At 34.9% G+C, this 16,326-nt stretch overlaps 1 protein-coding gene across 1 annotated transcript in view; it reads left to right on the forward strand.

Moving 5' to 3' along the window:
• The window catches only part of slc10a7 (solute carrier family 10 member 7), a 132,017-nt gene that overhangs the window by 33,310 nt on the left and 82,381 nt on the right, over positions 1 to 16,326 (forward strand). The window contains exon 5 of the mRNA XM_006629494.3: positions 9,152 to 9,190. Coding sequence (XP_006629557.2) covers positions 9,152 to 9,190 — 39 coding nt within the window. The remainder of the gene's footprint in view (positions 1 to 9,151; positions 9,191 to 16,326) is intronic.

Genomic DNA, 16,326 nt, shown 5'->3' on the forward strand with positions numbered 1-16,326 from the left:
CAGTGTTCAGTTATATACATGATAGAAAGCAATGCTGAGACAGTGTGTGATCACTCTTGATGGTAGGTCAGAACTATGTTGAAACTGACAGTAATGTGTTCTGTTGTAGTTTGCTAAGAATAATCCTGTTCTCATATCAGTTTTGAGAGAGAGTATTGAATGCATTGCCTAAAAAATTTAACTTTGAGGAAAACTTTGGTCAATATAGGTATAACATAATAACTGTCTGGGTGTTTTCATACAGTATTTATATTAAAACAATATAATAATAATAATAATAATGAGCAGGGGGTCTAGTGCTGAGCTTTTGAAACAAAGCTACATGACCTGAAGATCTCATCCTGCCACATTTTGAAAGAAGTAAAGTTTTCTGTCTTTACAGCTTTGCTGCATAGCTTGTTCCCAATTCTCTTCACCCTCTGTGTAAAAAAAACAACAACTGACCCTTGTGTGCCTCAGTTCTAAATATGCTTCACTGTTAATTCTGAAGTCCAGTTGTCAGTGCTCTTGAGGACTTTGAAGACTTGAATCAGGTCCCCTCATAGCTTTCTTTATTCTATTACTCTATTCAACTAAAATGATTAATTTCTTTTCGCTTTTTAGTGTCGGACATTACCTTAAACGTGGGAACATTTTCTGGTTTCCCCTTCCTGAATTTGTTCTAGAGTAGCAATATTTCTTCTTTAACGTATTGACAACATTTTTGTACAGTATCCTAAATGAGGTCCCTGACAAGTGCATTTAATGTACAGTAACATCTAACATCAATTCTACACTCTTTAACTGTATATATTAACATTGTTGGCCTTTTTATTGGTTATCCAAATTGTCTAGAAGACCTAGTGCCACTCTTTAATGCTGATATAAATGTTGAATAATGGAAGTGAAATAACTAGCTTAAATAGTAATTGCTGTTCACCTCTTTGACGTATAGTGGTAATTTACAGTAGGTGTTTAGACTATGTGGCCTCTGTGGAATATAGAATATATATTAGTATATGGAATGCATTTATTTATAAATTACTTCAGGTACCCCACTAACATGGCTTGTGTTATTTTCCCACAAAGACTCGGAGGCAGGTATCCCACCGTGACCCCAAGCCCTCAGATCAAGTGTAGTAGAGGCCTTTCAAGCTGCTGGTGCTGAGACTCCTTGCTGCACTTCAGCATTCCTGATGCACATTTCTGCTGTAGTTGTTGGGTGAGGTGGGATAATCTAGAGTCCGATGATGCATTCACATCTCCTTCCTCATAAAAGTGATCCTCATTGAAAGAGTGTGAGAAGCAGCAAAGAGAAGCCCACCCAGGTGGGTTTGACCCTATTCTACAAATGTTAACTGCAGGGCTAATATGACACAAGATAGAGCAGTAAGCTGCCTCAGAAAAGTAAGGGTTTTGGAAACCTTGTAATATCTTGAAACTTTATTGAACTGAATTAAAATTGTATAAATGTTTTCTTTTGCCAAATCAAAAATTAAAAGCCTAAATTCAGGTAAAAAAATGTTCCATTACCAAAATAACTTTAAAAGTTATTATTAATAATGGCGTAAGGATTAGTAGTATTATAAATTAACTGCGAGTAGAATAAGTTATCACTTTATCCGTTGTTTTAATAATGAATTTTCCAAATGGCATTTATGCGAGATTGAATTTCATTTAAGAATACTTTTCTCTTTTCACACTGTTGTATATTAATGTAATGAAAGAGACCTGTCATATCTGCAGTAAAATGTAGCCTATATAGTTGATTTTTCTCGCACTCTGCATTATTAAATAAAACTGATTTGCAAGAAATAGGTTGGCCATAAATATTTCTCAGCTGCAAGGTGCATAACTGGCCTTAAATGTGCACGACTGAAATACACCTGCCTCTAAAATCTGAGCAATCCGGGAATGATCAATCAATACCAAATAATGACCATAATCGGAGCACTATGTAAAAATACAGCTTATAAAGTATTTCCTTTATTAACTGTCATCGTCTGCAGAATATATGCTCAAATAAACGTTTTGTAATAACTATGCCGGAGATGAATAGGTCCCCCATGAGAAGCCAGTGGTGTTGGGGATGGAAAGTGAGAAATAGGCAGCAGAACCCGAACATGCAGATATTGTCCTGCTTACATGCTCTCCCTGGTGTCATTCCCATTCATCAATGTCGGCAGGCTTGGTTCTCATTAAACCCCCCCCTTCCACAGAATGACTTAATTTCCTTAAGAGGACCAGACACCTGATTCAATTTTGCACCCATTATGAGGAACCTGAATTTGTTTTCTGCCGCAGCTGCATTGAGATGAATGTTCGTATGCATTTAAAGAAAAAAAAAACAATTCAATATACTGTATTAAATGTTGTCAACTTAATTTCCAATACCAGATCCACGTCTATCCTTCTCCCGCCAAACTGAGAGGTTCATGACTCTTTTTGTTCCTGCTGAGGGGAAACCATTCAGTGCTCAGTGATTGTGTCAAAAGCATTGGGTGCAGCATTGCTGTTATCATTGGCCTTATGTCCTGGGATGCTCTGAATAGTCTCAGATCTCAGAATCTGGAGAAGATCAGCTAAGCTGAAACTCTATTTTTCTGAGACCTGTGTAGCTTGTCCACTTGAACTGACTTCCAGGTGAAATGAACACTAATTTTTATTTAGAAATTGAAAGACTTCGATTGATCATCCATTCCATCCCCATTTCTCACATCTATCCTTCTAGAGAAATATGTTTTTTTTTTCATTACATGCTGGGGAAAAAAACTACAAAAAACAAAATGACATTAGCCAGTCATCTGAAATATCAAAAGAAAAGGAAAGCTTTTGACAGCTGCAAAAGTAGAGATTTACTCCAAGAGGTTATGATTGGCTGTTAAGACAAAGAGTAATTATGAAGGTATGCTACATGATTGACTTGCCTTTCTTATAAGCTTGTTACAGCTTTAAGGCTGGGATTCAGCTTATTGTTACTTATGGTACTCTATTTATTATTATACAGTGGGACTGCTGGTTTACAGTTCAGCAAATGAAAAAGGGTTTAATCTGAGAGATTCCCCTTGATTTAGAGGATATCACAGAAGAAACAAAATCATATAAACTTCAGTGTTACTGTCAAAATGCATGTTGATTTAAATTGATTTGCTAGATGCTTAAATTATTTTTTTTCAATTCTGACCAACAGTGTTTTTTCTCCCTTGTGGTGCTGGGAATTCTTAAAAAGTAATATATAAGTGCATTGTTGAACAAATTAGATTGAAACACCTCTTTCTGGGACTATCTGATTTTTGTTCAGCAACCGCTTGGTTATAGTATGTGATTTTTAGATGTTATGAAAGGTCAAGAGGTGTAAATGGAAGGGCTGTTTATTTATGTCTAAATGAGTTCCACCAAGTCTATTGAATTATGAAAGCTTGATTTCTTATTGATCTCTTTAAATTAGTTTTTTCTGAGATTAGATTATTAATAATACTCAATTATGTTAGTATTTACTATATACAGTATGTGTGTTTAGTGTGTTTTTTTTAAAACATCACTCACCTTTTTTAGTTAGATGGATACTAAAGATTATTTTTGAGTGAAGTAGATATGTACAGTAGATATTTTATCTCACCTAACACCCATTTTGTAGTTACAGTAGAGTTCAGTAAAAAGTGTAAAATTGTTTAACCTGATAAAGCCATGTTGAAATTTTTGATAGGATTAGTAAATAGTGGGGGGCTATCAAACCATAAAACAAATGTTAATTAACAAATCATTAGTTAATATCGATTTTGTCATTTTCATTAGGTTGTTATGAGTATTTCATTATAAAGAAACCATACTAATCTGATTTGTGAATTTATGTTGACTGTATTAAAGATCAGTAATATTCCTTACTATTTGACATGTTTGCATGGCAATTTAAAAGGAAATCGGTGCTAATAATCATAATTTTTCAGGAGTTAATTTTCTTGTAGAAAAGCGTGTTTTTTGTATAACCAGTGTATAATAAATGCTATTTGCTTTGCTTTAAAGGAGTAGTAGATGTGCAGTTGAAATGTCCTGCTTAATTTATCGTAGTAATTATGAGTATAACCTTTTTAATTACCGTCCTTGAGGAATATGAGCTGTAATACTAAAACAATATTCCAATATTTTTTTGTTACAGATGTTCTCTACAAATTATCACTTTAAACAAACCATTTCAAAATAAATTTCCAACATTAGAAAACATTGTTCAGGTGATTGCAGTCCGACATAAAGAGTTTGTCGGGAAAGAACAGGACCAGCTTACATGAATGACAAATTATTTTCCCAAGTTTTTTCTTCTATGTTTTTAATTGCTTACGTGCAAAATAAATGAATTTGGTTATAGTTAGTGTCAGTGCTGATATAATTAGGGGTCATTCAGATATTTTTATTATTATTTCAATTTATGCTTTTCATCCTGTGTTGAGTAGTTTGGTTTTCATTCACTTTTAAAGACACTTTCGTGTCTTTTGTCTGCAGAGCATGATTACTTTTAATATAAGTTTATAAAATATTATATTTAATTTTTTAAGTTGATTAAATATGTGAATTGAAAACGTGTGCAAATAACATTTTGTATAGGACTGAAATTCATGATGAGCAAACGGTTTCTGTATTTCACATCTGGAAATGACTGTTTGACAAGGTGTTTTTTTCACCATCTCTTCTAGTGGGCCTGAAGTCTGAGGTTTGTAATTCACAAATGGGTTATGTGCTTCAGAATGAACCCGTCTTTCACAGAGCTTCATTCTGCTTAAGCCATGGTGAGCTGAAGGGAAAAATAGAAAAACTCTATCGTAGGTCGTAGGTAGTATGTATCGACTAGAAAAGAGATGATCTAGGTACAGTAAACCCATTTACTATGCTGTATTCCCTTCTTTCATATGTTCCAAGGTGTGTGGAAGATTCATCTTCATTTTAACCCATTGCTAACATTCTTCAAAAAATGTTTCATATGGTCAGGCTACATAAAGATTTGTTTCAAAGGTGGGTATTCAAGAGTACACCACCAAATAAATTGTACGATGCAATTCAAGACAACTTTGTTAGAATTTGTTTGGTGAAAGACATTTAGAAATCACCAGAAATGAAATCTTCATCTACAGCTTTTATTTTATTTGCAAAATATAATGTTTCGCTCTCTAAGATCAATATACCATTTTTCGTACACAGTGTAAAAAACAGATTTTATATTTTTATAACTGTTAAATAGAAAATTTGTATTGGAGTTAATATAAGGCTGGACCTACAGTATGTGTTTTTTAGGTTTACTAAGCAATTAAAATACACATTTTTATTGCTATCTTAGATAGCAATACTTCTGAGTGGAGAGATTTGAGATTAGGCTAATTTGTTTTGCAGCATCATTTTTTTGTGTTTGTAACACTGTACCCAATTTTTTGCTAAAACACAGAGATGCTGTATATTTTTCGAAGAGATGAGTTCAGATGAGCTGCATGGGAATACCAGAGGAGAATAAAAAATATATATATCTACTTACATGCAGCATTTCACTGTATGTCAAAGTAAGATTGGTGCCCTTGTGTTGCCTTGAACAACCTGTCAGTGCACAGGGGAGGTTTGGAAAGCCAGACTGGATTTTGAACTTGAAGTCTGCTCTGGTATTTTGTTTCCATTACTGTCAGGGCTGAAATGCTGGCCTCACACAGGTAGGTAGTGGGAAATGATAAAAGACCCTTCAGAATATGTTCATTGCAGTCTGATTCCAATTCAGGAAAATAACCTGTGAATTTGACTTGAAGTGCTGATAAGTGTGTCAGTCTTCTCCTTCCACCTTTCAAGCCGAGATTCTCGGTTCTGTCGAAGTGACTCTGAAAGCTGTGGGAACATATCTTTGATTCTACCCTGATTCGGGTTTTCTAGACGTGAAGACTTTTTCTGGAAAGCTTTCAATTTGTCTTGAAGCAGCTGGGCCACTGCAGTATCTTCTTGCTGATCTATATTCTGTACTATTATTGTTTGAAAGACATGCAAGGTAAGCAGATTTAAACACAAATATTGTTTTGGAAGAAGTTTGCAGGCATTTGACTTTGCAAAGACTGATTTGCATTCAAGAAATTCTTTTTTCTTGTTGTATGAATTTGATTTTTATTGTTGTACGGTACATAGGTGTGTTTCTTCTATATCAGAACTGTATAGCAGCCCGTAAATAGTACATCACAGTCTTTTTTTTTCTGTACCTGACATAAAAAATGAACAATGTTGTTTGGTTCATATTGCGCAAAACACATCAGAATGATACAGACACAAAATCAGTAAATTTCCTGTTTTTTACACCACTGGGTATAATATCCAGATCGTCTAATTACATATGTGTATTGGTTGATGTTTCAGGCCCCTCAAAGTTAAGGAACATTACTTTTAGTTTCCAGAGTTCTGTCCCTTATGCCTAATGCTCAAAAATTAAGGTTTTTCTTTAAGATTGTTTACTGTATATGGCATTAATGGAAGTTTTTTTTACGAAATCCTTTGTTAGTGACAACGTGTCTTGGACTAGCTGTTAATTTCATGTGATCGAAATTCTGTGCATGTAAAATGAAGTCAGTGCAGCCCCCCTTTTTAGTTAAAATGTAATTCTGAACATCTAATATTGCAGCATTATGTAGGGAGTACTGGATATGACAATCAGTCAATCATATTTGATTGAGAGAAATATTTGTCCTTTGATGGTGTCTTCATATTTATTACCTGTCATAAAATGCATTTGCATTACCTAAAAGGTTACTCAAATTAATATTTCAGTGATACCAGGTTCAGGCCATAGGGTTTTTAGCATAGCTGTTTCTAATGAAACAGAAGTGTTTTGTCCTTTCTGGACAAACAGATGTCATCTTGCAGGCAAACAGTATTTGACAAGTTTTTACTGCTTATAGGAAATGTTGCTTTTTTAAATGATTTTAGCATTTTTCCTCAAATTAATTGTCAGCACGGAAATAAGCAACACAAGGGCACCAATCTTGCTTTGACATACAGTCAAATGCTGTAAGTAGATTTATTTTTATGTTCCTTTTATTTGCTGAAAAAAACTATAAAACAGAGATAAATTATACCCAAGACCAAAATAATTTGACATTTTTCAAGAACAGGTTCTGAAATGACAAAATGCTATTGGGTCAGCCTTGGTGCTCCAGTATGTATTGCACTGGATTCAAAGGAAGGCCCCCTATACTGTGCAAAAGGGTGAACTCCATACTCTTCAGTAAGTGGAATGAGGCTCACTCTGGAAGCTTTAAAGTATGCAACACAAGGCAGCGCAATTAAAGTGGAAAAGGTCACAACTCAGTGTGCATGTGAACCAAGTCAAAACATTGAGTATCCATAATTCTTTTAAAATCTATTTGTACCTTTGAATGACAACTGTCATGCATTCTTAATGGTGTGAGTAAAATCTTATTAATCATGTGCAGTATATCGGGGTAGACCTTTTCCTGATTTTCTTTTTGTTCTTTAATTCTAAGTGCCTTACAAGCCAGGAAAGATTATTGGTAATGGTGATTACGTACTTCTGGTTATAACTGAATAACATGTACCCAGCCACTCAATGGTTTTGATTGCTTTTTGTCAAGGTTTTACCATGTATGTTTGCCTATAAATGTACATAGTATGTATACTGTACTATTACCTTCTCTTTCATCTTGGTAAACCTATTTATGCCTCTGCAAACTTTTGCTAATGTAATATTAGCAACAGGCTTTCATGTTGGCACCAGTAATGCACTGAAACTATCAAGCATTTAAAGCTGAGACAGGCATAAAGCCATACTTCCCAGGAAACTTATTTCCAGGCAGTGTTTGTTTACTTTCAGTTCTAAAACATAAGTCCTCTTTGCTAAAAAATAAATGAATCAGTACATGAATTAAATTCCCCATTCTCCTTGTCCTAATGTGTCTCCCAGACCTTGTGTTGAGGCGTGTTTCCCATAGACACGTTTGCCTTTGTACTGGCTAAGCTGGTAAGGGAGAAGTGTATTAAAATATTTGGGGTCTACAGCTGTCAGAAATAATGTTTTATTTAGCTGCCAGTTTTTTGCGATGTCCCTGTATTGCTCAGAATACCATATGTCGGGTCCCTGTTAGTAAACACAGGTTTCAAGCCACAGCTTGTTTCTGTGTTTGCGGGTGCTGTGGAGCTGTGGTCCAGCACCATCATTTATTGATAAAGCTTGGAAACGAAGAATCTAATGAAATTATCAAAGTTGTTGAATTAATTATGAACATGAATAAGAAAGCTAAGCTCTCTGGAGCCAGGGATCTCATTACCCATTCAGTCTCATCATATCCTCTTTTGGAGCAGTGTGCAGGGGCTTGTGCTACAGCTCGTATGGACTTGGCTTTGGACTTCATTCAAACTTCCAGAACTTACTGGCAGCATCACCTGTTTTTTTTCTTAATTTGGCAAAGCTGAAGGTCTTTGGTGGTTAATATTTTGCTTTTTTTTTGCTTTGTACTGTCGTTTGACCGATATGCTTGCAGAAGGCAGTGGTCTGCTATCTGAAAGCACTGCCTTTCGCATGTGTTATTTTGTTTTGTGTGTTACGTGCGCAACTGGATGTCGTTCAAGATTTTACTCATGTAAATCTCCTCGGCAAACTACTCAAGGAATTTGTTTGAGTTGTGTGCAGCAAATTAAAAAAGATCAAGGTGTCTCATTAGGTAAGGAAAGGCTGTTACTGCAGACATTTGAAACTATATAATTCTTTGCTGTCTCTTAACATTCTCATAGGGTGGTTTTAGATGTAAGACTTTTAAAACTCATTGTTGAGATAATTCTTTAAAGTACACTGTAATCATACATTGCTTGGTGCACATAAATCTTTAAAGAAACTGAGGAGATCTTATTTCCACATTTTTTAAAGCTCTATTGTGTTCTTTTTGTGCATGTATTTCTGTCTCTAAATTACTTTTCTAAAAAAAAGCCGTATAAAAAGAATTGAATCTTTGTTCAAGCATCATTTTATTACCCGATCGATTCAAAGTTGAAATTACTTTAAAGTTGATTGTAGGGGGAAAATTGTTCGCCCCAAACAGAATGACATTCTTCTTCAGGAGACATTGGTGTTATGTGACGGGAGGAATGTATCCTGTTGATGAACAACATATAAAAGATAATAACTTTTATTTGTTTCTGTTTACAGGCAGCTGCTATATTCAATTCCGCCTTTGGAAGTTTTCTGGTGAGTGACTTTATTTAACTCCTGTGATTCTTAAGATATTTATTAAGGCTTAGTTACATTCTGCATGGTATTTCCTGAAAGGTGAAAGTCTCATATTTGAAAACTGCAGAATGTAAACAGAGACCAGTTTAAAAATAACAGTAATGCAGATTGAGTAAATTATTTTAAGAAAAAAGTAAATATTTTTTTATTAAAAAAGGTAATATGTCCTTATATGTCTTTAAGAAAGTTGTACGTGTACATTAATGTATCTAATGTGCTTTAAAGTTTACACTGCCAAGTTTTAGCACAAGTTACTTTCCTTTTTGCCCTTTTGCTCACGTGTTTTTATTACATTCATTTGCTCAAAGATGAACTTCTTTCAACTCCTTCAGAAAAAAATATTATTAGATAAATGTGAGTTTTCCTAAAATAAAAAAGCTACAGCTTAAATACAGAAAATATGATGTTAAAGAAATAAAGAGAAGTATGCAAAATGTTGCGATACAGTATAAGAAAAAAATGGTCTTTATTGCTTCTGTTAGGACTTGGAAAACAAGAATGGTTTGTGCAGTATCCATTAAAAAATTAAAAGATGACCACAGTTTTGGGATTTTAAATTTAATCTTTATAGTATTCTTTAGAAAGTTACATATCCTGATCCTGTGGTGCTTTCTATGAATTGACAGAATTGATTGCTCTGCAAATTAGTCTTAAAAGAGGCCCTATCAATATATTGATTCTTATTATGAGGTCCATCAAATAGCCATTAGTTTTATCAAGGGGCCTTGGATTTTGAAAGGGTGCCTGAACTGAGTGATTGAAAAAGAGACACAGATGTCTGCTGCAGTGTTTTTGATGCTGTTTGAAATAATGAATTTGTAGCCCAGCAAACAGTGTTGCTTAATTTATGTACTGTATTATATATACATACAGTACAGATATAACTGCTTTGGATTATATATTTACACACAGTTTTATGGCTTACACCAAGCCCATTCTTTGGAGAAGTCTGTGAAATCTTTTGCATTTTTTACTTTAATCTTTATATAGTTTTTTTTAATTTATGCAACTCTGTAAACATTTTGCAAGATACATTCAGCCTCTGCATAAAACTTTCGTTTCATAAATGTCAAAAGTTCAATGTTTAGAATTAAAGATTTTACATATTCATGTTGGGCCTGTAAGTGTCCCTTGCCTAATTAATACGCAACATTTTAAGATCTAATTGTTAAAGAAAACTGTGTTTTTATGTAGCAGCAATGGTAATAACTAATGATAGATGAATAAAATTTACATAAATTTCAGACCAAGAGAATATCTGATCATTGTGCCACAGAGAATTGCTCTAAGTTAGGAAGTTAATTTCATTATCTCCTCCCCTCATTTAAGCCTGCTGCTTTAGAATAATTGGAAAACAGAATAAATGATTAGATTTTACTACATGATGGGCTTTAATAAAATCTGATAGCATGTTAGCATTACAGAAAGGGTGCCAATTACAGAAGGAAAGCGTTGATATGCCAGCAAGGAAATTTAATAGAAGAATTAGGCTTCTTTTCCCTTCTTCAAATACAAAATCATTTGCATTAGTTAATGCATAGAACCTCAAGCTTATTGTATATTTTGCTAAAGCATGAAAAGCAAAACTTAATGGCTGACATGAAAGATAAGTGTTTCCTTTTTGCTTTAAACAGACAAGTAAACTGCAAGCTATGCATGCAGACTTCAAAACATTGAGCAACATAGAATGCATTGATTGAATGAACATAGGATTTAATTAGTTGTAGTACATCGTTGCCAGCAATTATGCAGCAAATGTTTCATGTAAAGGACAGCTTTTGGGAACTATTAGAACTTTTTTAAGTATGACAATTAAACATGTACAGTATAAGCATAATGCTAACAGCAATTGTGTTCTGCCTAGGTTCTCCTTTTCTCAGTTGAAACCACTCCTGTAATGGCAGAGTTTCACCAAATATATTTTAATGAGTTGTTTTAACCAAAGTTTTGTGTTCACTGAGCATTCCTTGTGGTTTCTGAAATTCTGAAGTCAGTAAATTTGTCTACAGAAACTGAGCAATTCCTACTTTGAATGTAATACCTTATGTACTGTACCACACTTATAAGTCATGTCATCTTCTAACATGTAATGGCAGTTGTAGTGCTAAGGTATAATGGCAAAGTCACAGAAGCCATTCTAGTGAGGCTCTATGTTATTTTGGGTGCTCCATTGGCCACCTGTTCTACAGAGACAGCTTTTGTAGAAAATCTGAAACACATCTCCTCGTGAAAGAAAGAGCAAACAAATCAGGCTGCTCCAAACATTAAAGCAAACAAGTTAAAACATGCTTTTGTGGGGGCAATCTCGGAAACATGCAGTGTTTTGAGGTGCCATATTATTTAACTCCTTATCTTGTGCAGGAAAGCATAACAAATGTAATCATGTTTGCAGATTAAATATACATAAATTACACTAGCACATGTACAGATAAAAGGCATTGCTTAAAGGATTCTTAAGGTAGAGTATGGACAAATTCTGTTAGCTGTTTATCTCTGGGTTCACTGTTTGCTGTCTATGTATGGAAGGGACTTTAACTGGTTATTGAAAGTGATCACTAGCTGAAAGCTGTCATCACTCTCTGCAAAAGGAAATAAAAAAAAATCGTATTCCTAAAATAAAAAAACAAACATGACCATTGTTATCTACAATTCAGATAAAGCACTTCGTCACTCATTCTGCCACAACTGTGTATAAATAACTGCATTAGTCATGGTAGGCATTTTTCTTAGAAATTTGTGACAGGAATTTAATTATGGGAATGACCAGCAACTAACAAATTTAATTTCGGTAGCTTGGGCTGACTAGATTTTTTTTCTCCAAGAATGATGGATTTCTTTATTCACTTCACACCCTCCCCCTTTGTTTAAGAAATGCAGATAGAATTCTGTAAAGGAAGTTTTCACTTTCTATCTTTATTTCTCTGCAAGTATTCTGCTTCAAAACACATCTTTGTTGTCGAGAGCCTCTCACAGAAATTACATATTCATGGATTACATTTAAGGTTTTTCTGCTATCGTAAGCAAGCGTTATTGTTTTAAACCTAGGGTATAAAGGCGTCTTTGGCATTATCTTGAATATATCTGTATTATAATGTATGAGAATGAGCTGTGGTTTTTATGCATGTCTTAGTGTTTTTTTCTTCTCCTTCTAGAATATAAAAGTCTTCTTTTAATAATAGCTAGGAGGTTTGTAGCAAGACAGGCTACTTCCTGTACCAGACGTGTATGATTCAATTGACATAATTCAGTGGCAGCAAAACACAATTGTCCCGAATTGCCACGTGTTACAGTCCCCATTGCAAATGGCATCCCTGTGTTGTTAAGGTTAGCTCAAGTTGCTTTTTATTTAATAAACAAAACATTTTTCTTCACTTGGGGCACTGGGTAATCTACCTTTCATAAACTGTTCTGTACTGCTGTGCCTATGTTTACAAAGAACTCTTAATATTAAAAAAATCTATAACTGTAGAAACAGTTTGGGGAATAAAAGTCCTTCAGAGTTTCTAAATTGTTTAGTTATTTTGAGAGCCATGAGATTCTTTGCAAGCTGCTGGAACATGTCTTTTTTTTACTTTCTGTAAGAGGCTTTCTTTAAATAAAAGAGGAAAGTGAGAAATTTGATCAAAAGGTCTAATTCAAATGGGAAGGAAATGAATGCCACTTAACATGAAAACATAACCTGAGTTTCTGTCTCAGTTCTAAAAGTGAGCTATATTTACACTGTTTTCTCTTATTCACTTTAATGTATCTATTTAGCACTTGTAATAGAAATATCGCATCTCATTGTAGCGGAGCTAGTTTGGGCACGGTGACATCATTGCCCTCCCTGCGCGTAGCAGGGACCTCAGCCGCCGCCTGGGCTGGGGGAGGTCTCCTTTAGCTCATGCAGCTGATTCCCTGTTGCGTTATGTCAGAGACTCGGGTTTGTGCCCAGGTTTTGCGGGACGAACCGGTGGGGTGGAGCAGCAAGGGACCGCGCGGAACCGCAGTGGTCACATCATCAGCAAGAGCTGATAGTGTTCACTAAAAAGTGCCATTTCGCTGAACAGGACAATACCCCAGCCTTGTTATGGGAGTCGTTTCCACTTACGGGGGATATACAGTACTTACATTAACACTTGCTCACATCCGATCCTGTAAGGGGAAAAAAGGTGTGTTCAAATGCTTTTCCAAGTTTTGTTTCCTTAACAATTACAAAGGTTTTTGTGACTTTATTAAAACTGACATTCCCTGAAGTGCTGAAGATCGTATTATTGAAATGTAATAATGAATTGACTATGCAAGTGTTTGAAGTTAAAGGTTTCTGGTACTGAAGCCACCAATCCCAAACCACTGGCCTCGGATGATAGTGTCTGGCAGTTCCAAACCCAAAGAGAGGTGTCTGGTGATCCTTCACAGTGCAGCACACTGCCCTTGCCAGTGAGTCCTTAGCGTCCTTTACACTGACTCACTGTCAAAACACCAAGGTTCATGGCTTTACTGCTGTGCACAGAGATCCATCAGAAGGGTATTTATAGACCTCGATTGGAACTCACTGCAATTTCCTGTATAGCTCACTGAACCTGGGTATTCCTACTGTAAGTGTAAACACTTTAGAATGTTTTGAAGTGTCCTGTAAGTTTGTTCTAGAAAATGTTTAAAATTTATTGTTTGTAATTTTAATAATTAATAATTATATACATATTAAGAAGGAACAAGTAAAGTGTATTCCATGTTGAAAAGAGAAGAAAAGAAACACACTGTTTCGGGTATGGAGCTTTGTTCTTGAACTCAAAATTTAAATTATTTTAAATTTAACGTTGATTAGATTTGATATAGTTTGCGAGCTATTTTAAAACTTTTGTATAGTTTTGCCATGAATCTACATTACTTTTCACATTATTTAGTCTGTCCTTACCCTGTTACTTTATAAAATAACCTGATCTTCAGACCTCTCTTTTTCGTATATCATGTCGTTTACACTTCATTTACTTTAATAGTCTAACAAGGGATGAAATTTTGTCAAAGAAAAATTGCATATTTAAGCCTATTGGTTTAAATCCTCTTTGAACTGACTGCTATTTATATTTTAAGATTTTTAGATATTTTAATGACATTTACAAACAAAATTTAGCTAGGCAAAGTCTAAACAAATTTGCTTACTTCTTTTTCTTTTCTACAAATGACCAGTCATTTTAAATGTCGCAGCAGCTGTGTCCCTCTGAGCAATTTTTCACTGACAGTGCAGGTGGCATTAATCAAAGGTGTACGGTGAGACGGACAAATTAAAGTTACAGGTCTCTGTTGAATGGATGAATCTGGAAGCCCTCTTGAACGGCTTCATGCTCCAATTTTGGTTGCATCAAAGGTAATTGTCTTTTGTAGGACGTGTCAATAATGAGCCGGATGTTTTAAGTAAGATGTTGCTGTCCTCTGGGAGTAGGATGCTAACCTTAGACAGCATGTCCAGTGGAAACCTTTCACTTGCTTGCCACACTGACAGATGTGTATCTAATGGGATCCAGAGTAGGTTAACTAGTGTACTCATTAAATCCCCCTTTCTCGTGTGGCAATTAGAAATGATGTGGAAGAATGAACACAGGATTTCTGCATGGTGGCAAATGAGCAGGTTTGTTCTTATGTTTCTCAATCGTCATATGCAAGGATGAAAATGCGTCTTCATTTCTTTGTCTTATTCTTCAGTTTTATTAATTTTCAGTCATGATGAGAAATGCATTTTTAAATTCAAGAGCAAAGAACATTATGCATTTAACTAAATGCATAACTAAAACTAAAAGTGGTAGATTGCGCACTGCGTTACACCATTAGGACATTCCATCACCCATTCAGTAACATTGGTAGCAACTTTGATCAACTACTCCTACGATAAAAACGGTAAAAGGAACACAAATATGTACGTACTGTAGATATTTGGATGAAACAGAATAGCTCCAATCACAGTAGAATCACTGTTTCTTAAAGTTTCAGATGTCTTCTCTGCACATCAATTTTCATGTTACCGTGTTTAAAGAGATAACAGTGGTGCGCTCTCGGTGACTGCTGTTCTGGAAAGATCACATGGTGCTTGCTTCATGGACAGTTCAGGAGAGATAAAAGATAAGATCTCATGCCTTCAGAATATACCACAGTCTTCCAGTAGTGATGTGCTTTATTGTATTTCTGTTTTTTTTTTTGCAAAGCAGACTTTGTAAAAGCACTACACTACAGTGAAAATAATATTTTTGGTGGGTGGATATGCACCTGTGTTTACAAAAACTTTAAATTGAAGAAATGTTATGTATAGTTTCTGACTTTGTAGCATGTTTCCTTTCTGGAGTACAGTATGTGCTGGAGAGAGTTGGGGTTGGATTTTCATGGATAATATTTCAAAGACATACTCTGAGTATAATCTCACTCACAAATCACATAAGAAATTAATAGCCATGTTAAAGCCCCAAACAGTAACATATTGATAATAACACTTATTCAGACAAGAGGCAAAAATAAAAAAAGCAACTTCTGTTTTTGTTTTTTTCACAGTAATTCAGCAACAGGGAGGTCGTAGCTGTTTTTTTTTCAGTTTTTTAAATTCATTAATTATTATTGTATATCTAATTTGTAAGTCGGCCAACAGGCCATCGTTTTAAAAGAGGCACTTTCTTATAGTGTGTTTATGTGTATAAATCCTTAATATTGATAAGTATACTTGAAAGAGTGGTTGTACAGTGGCCCAGTATTTAGCACTGCAGCCTTATAGTACTTGGGTGCTATCTGTGTGGAGTTTGTATGTTTTTTCTGTGACCTGCTTGCCAGGATAGACTCTGGCTCCTCTGCAACCCTGGATGAAGCAGTTAGAAAAGATTAATTAGCATTGTTGTGTGCATCTCTGCTTTACAGTGTTTTTGGAAAAAATAGAAAGTTATTTTGAAATCTATGTCAAACAACCAAAACTGGTTATCTGGTTGTCTGCTGAGTGCAGAAAATCCTTTGTTGCAATCGTAATTCTAAACAACACATTTCCTGCAAGAATGTTTCCAGTGATAAAAAACAGAATTAAAATCTACCATTGTGATTTTCATCTGCTTGTGTTTTATATACCTTTATATACCTTATTA

Source organism: Lepisosteus oculatus, chromosome 1 (genome assembly GCF_040954835.1).
Source record: "Lepisosteus oculatus isolate fLepOcu1 chromosome 1, fLepOcu1.hap2, whole genome shotgun sequence".
NCBI lineage: Eukaryota > Metazoa > Chordata > Actinopteri > Semionotiformes > Lepisosteidae > Lepisosteus > Lepisosteus oculatus.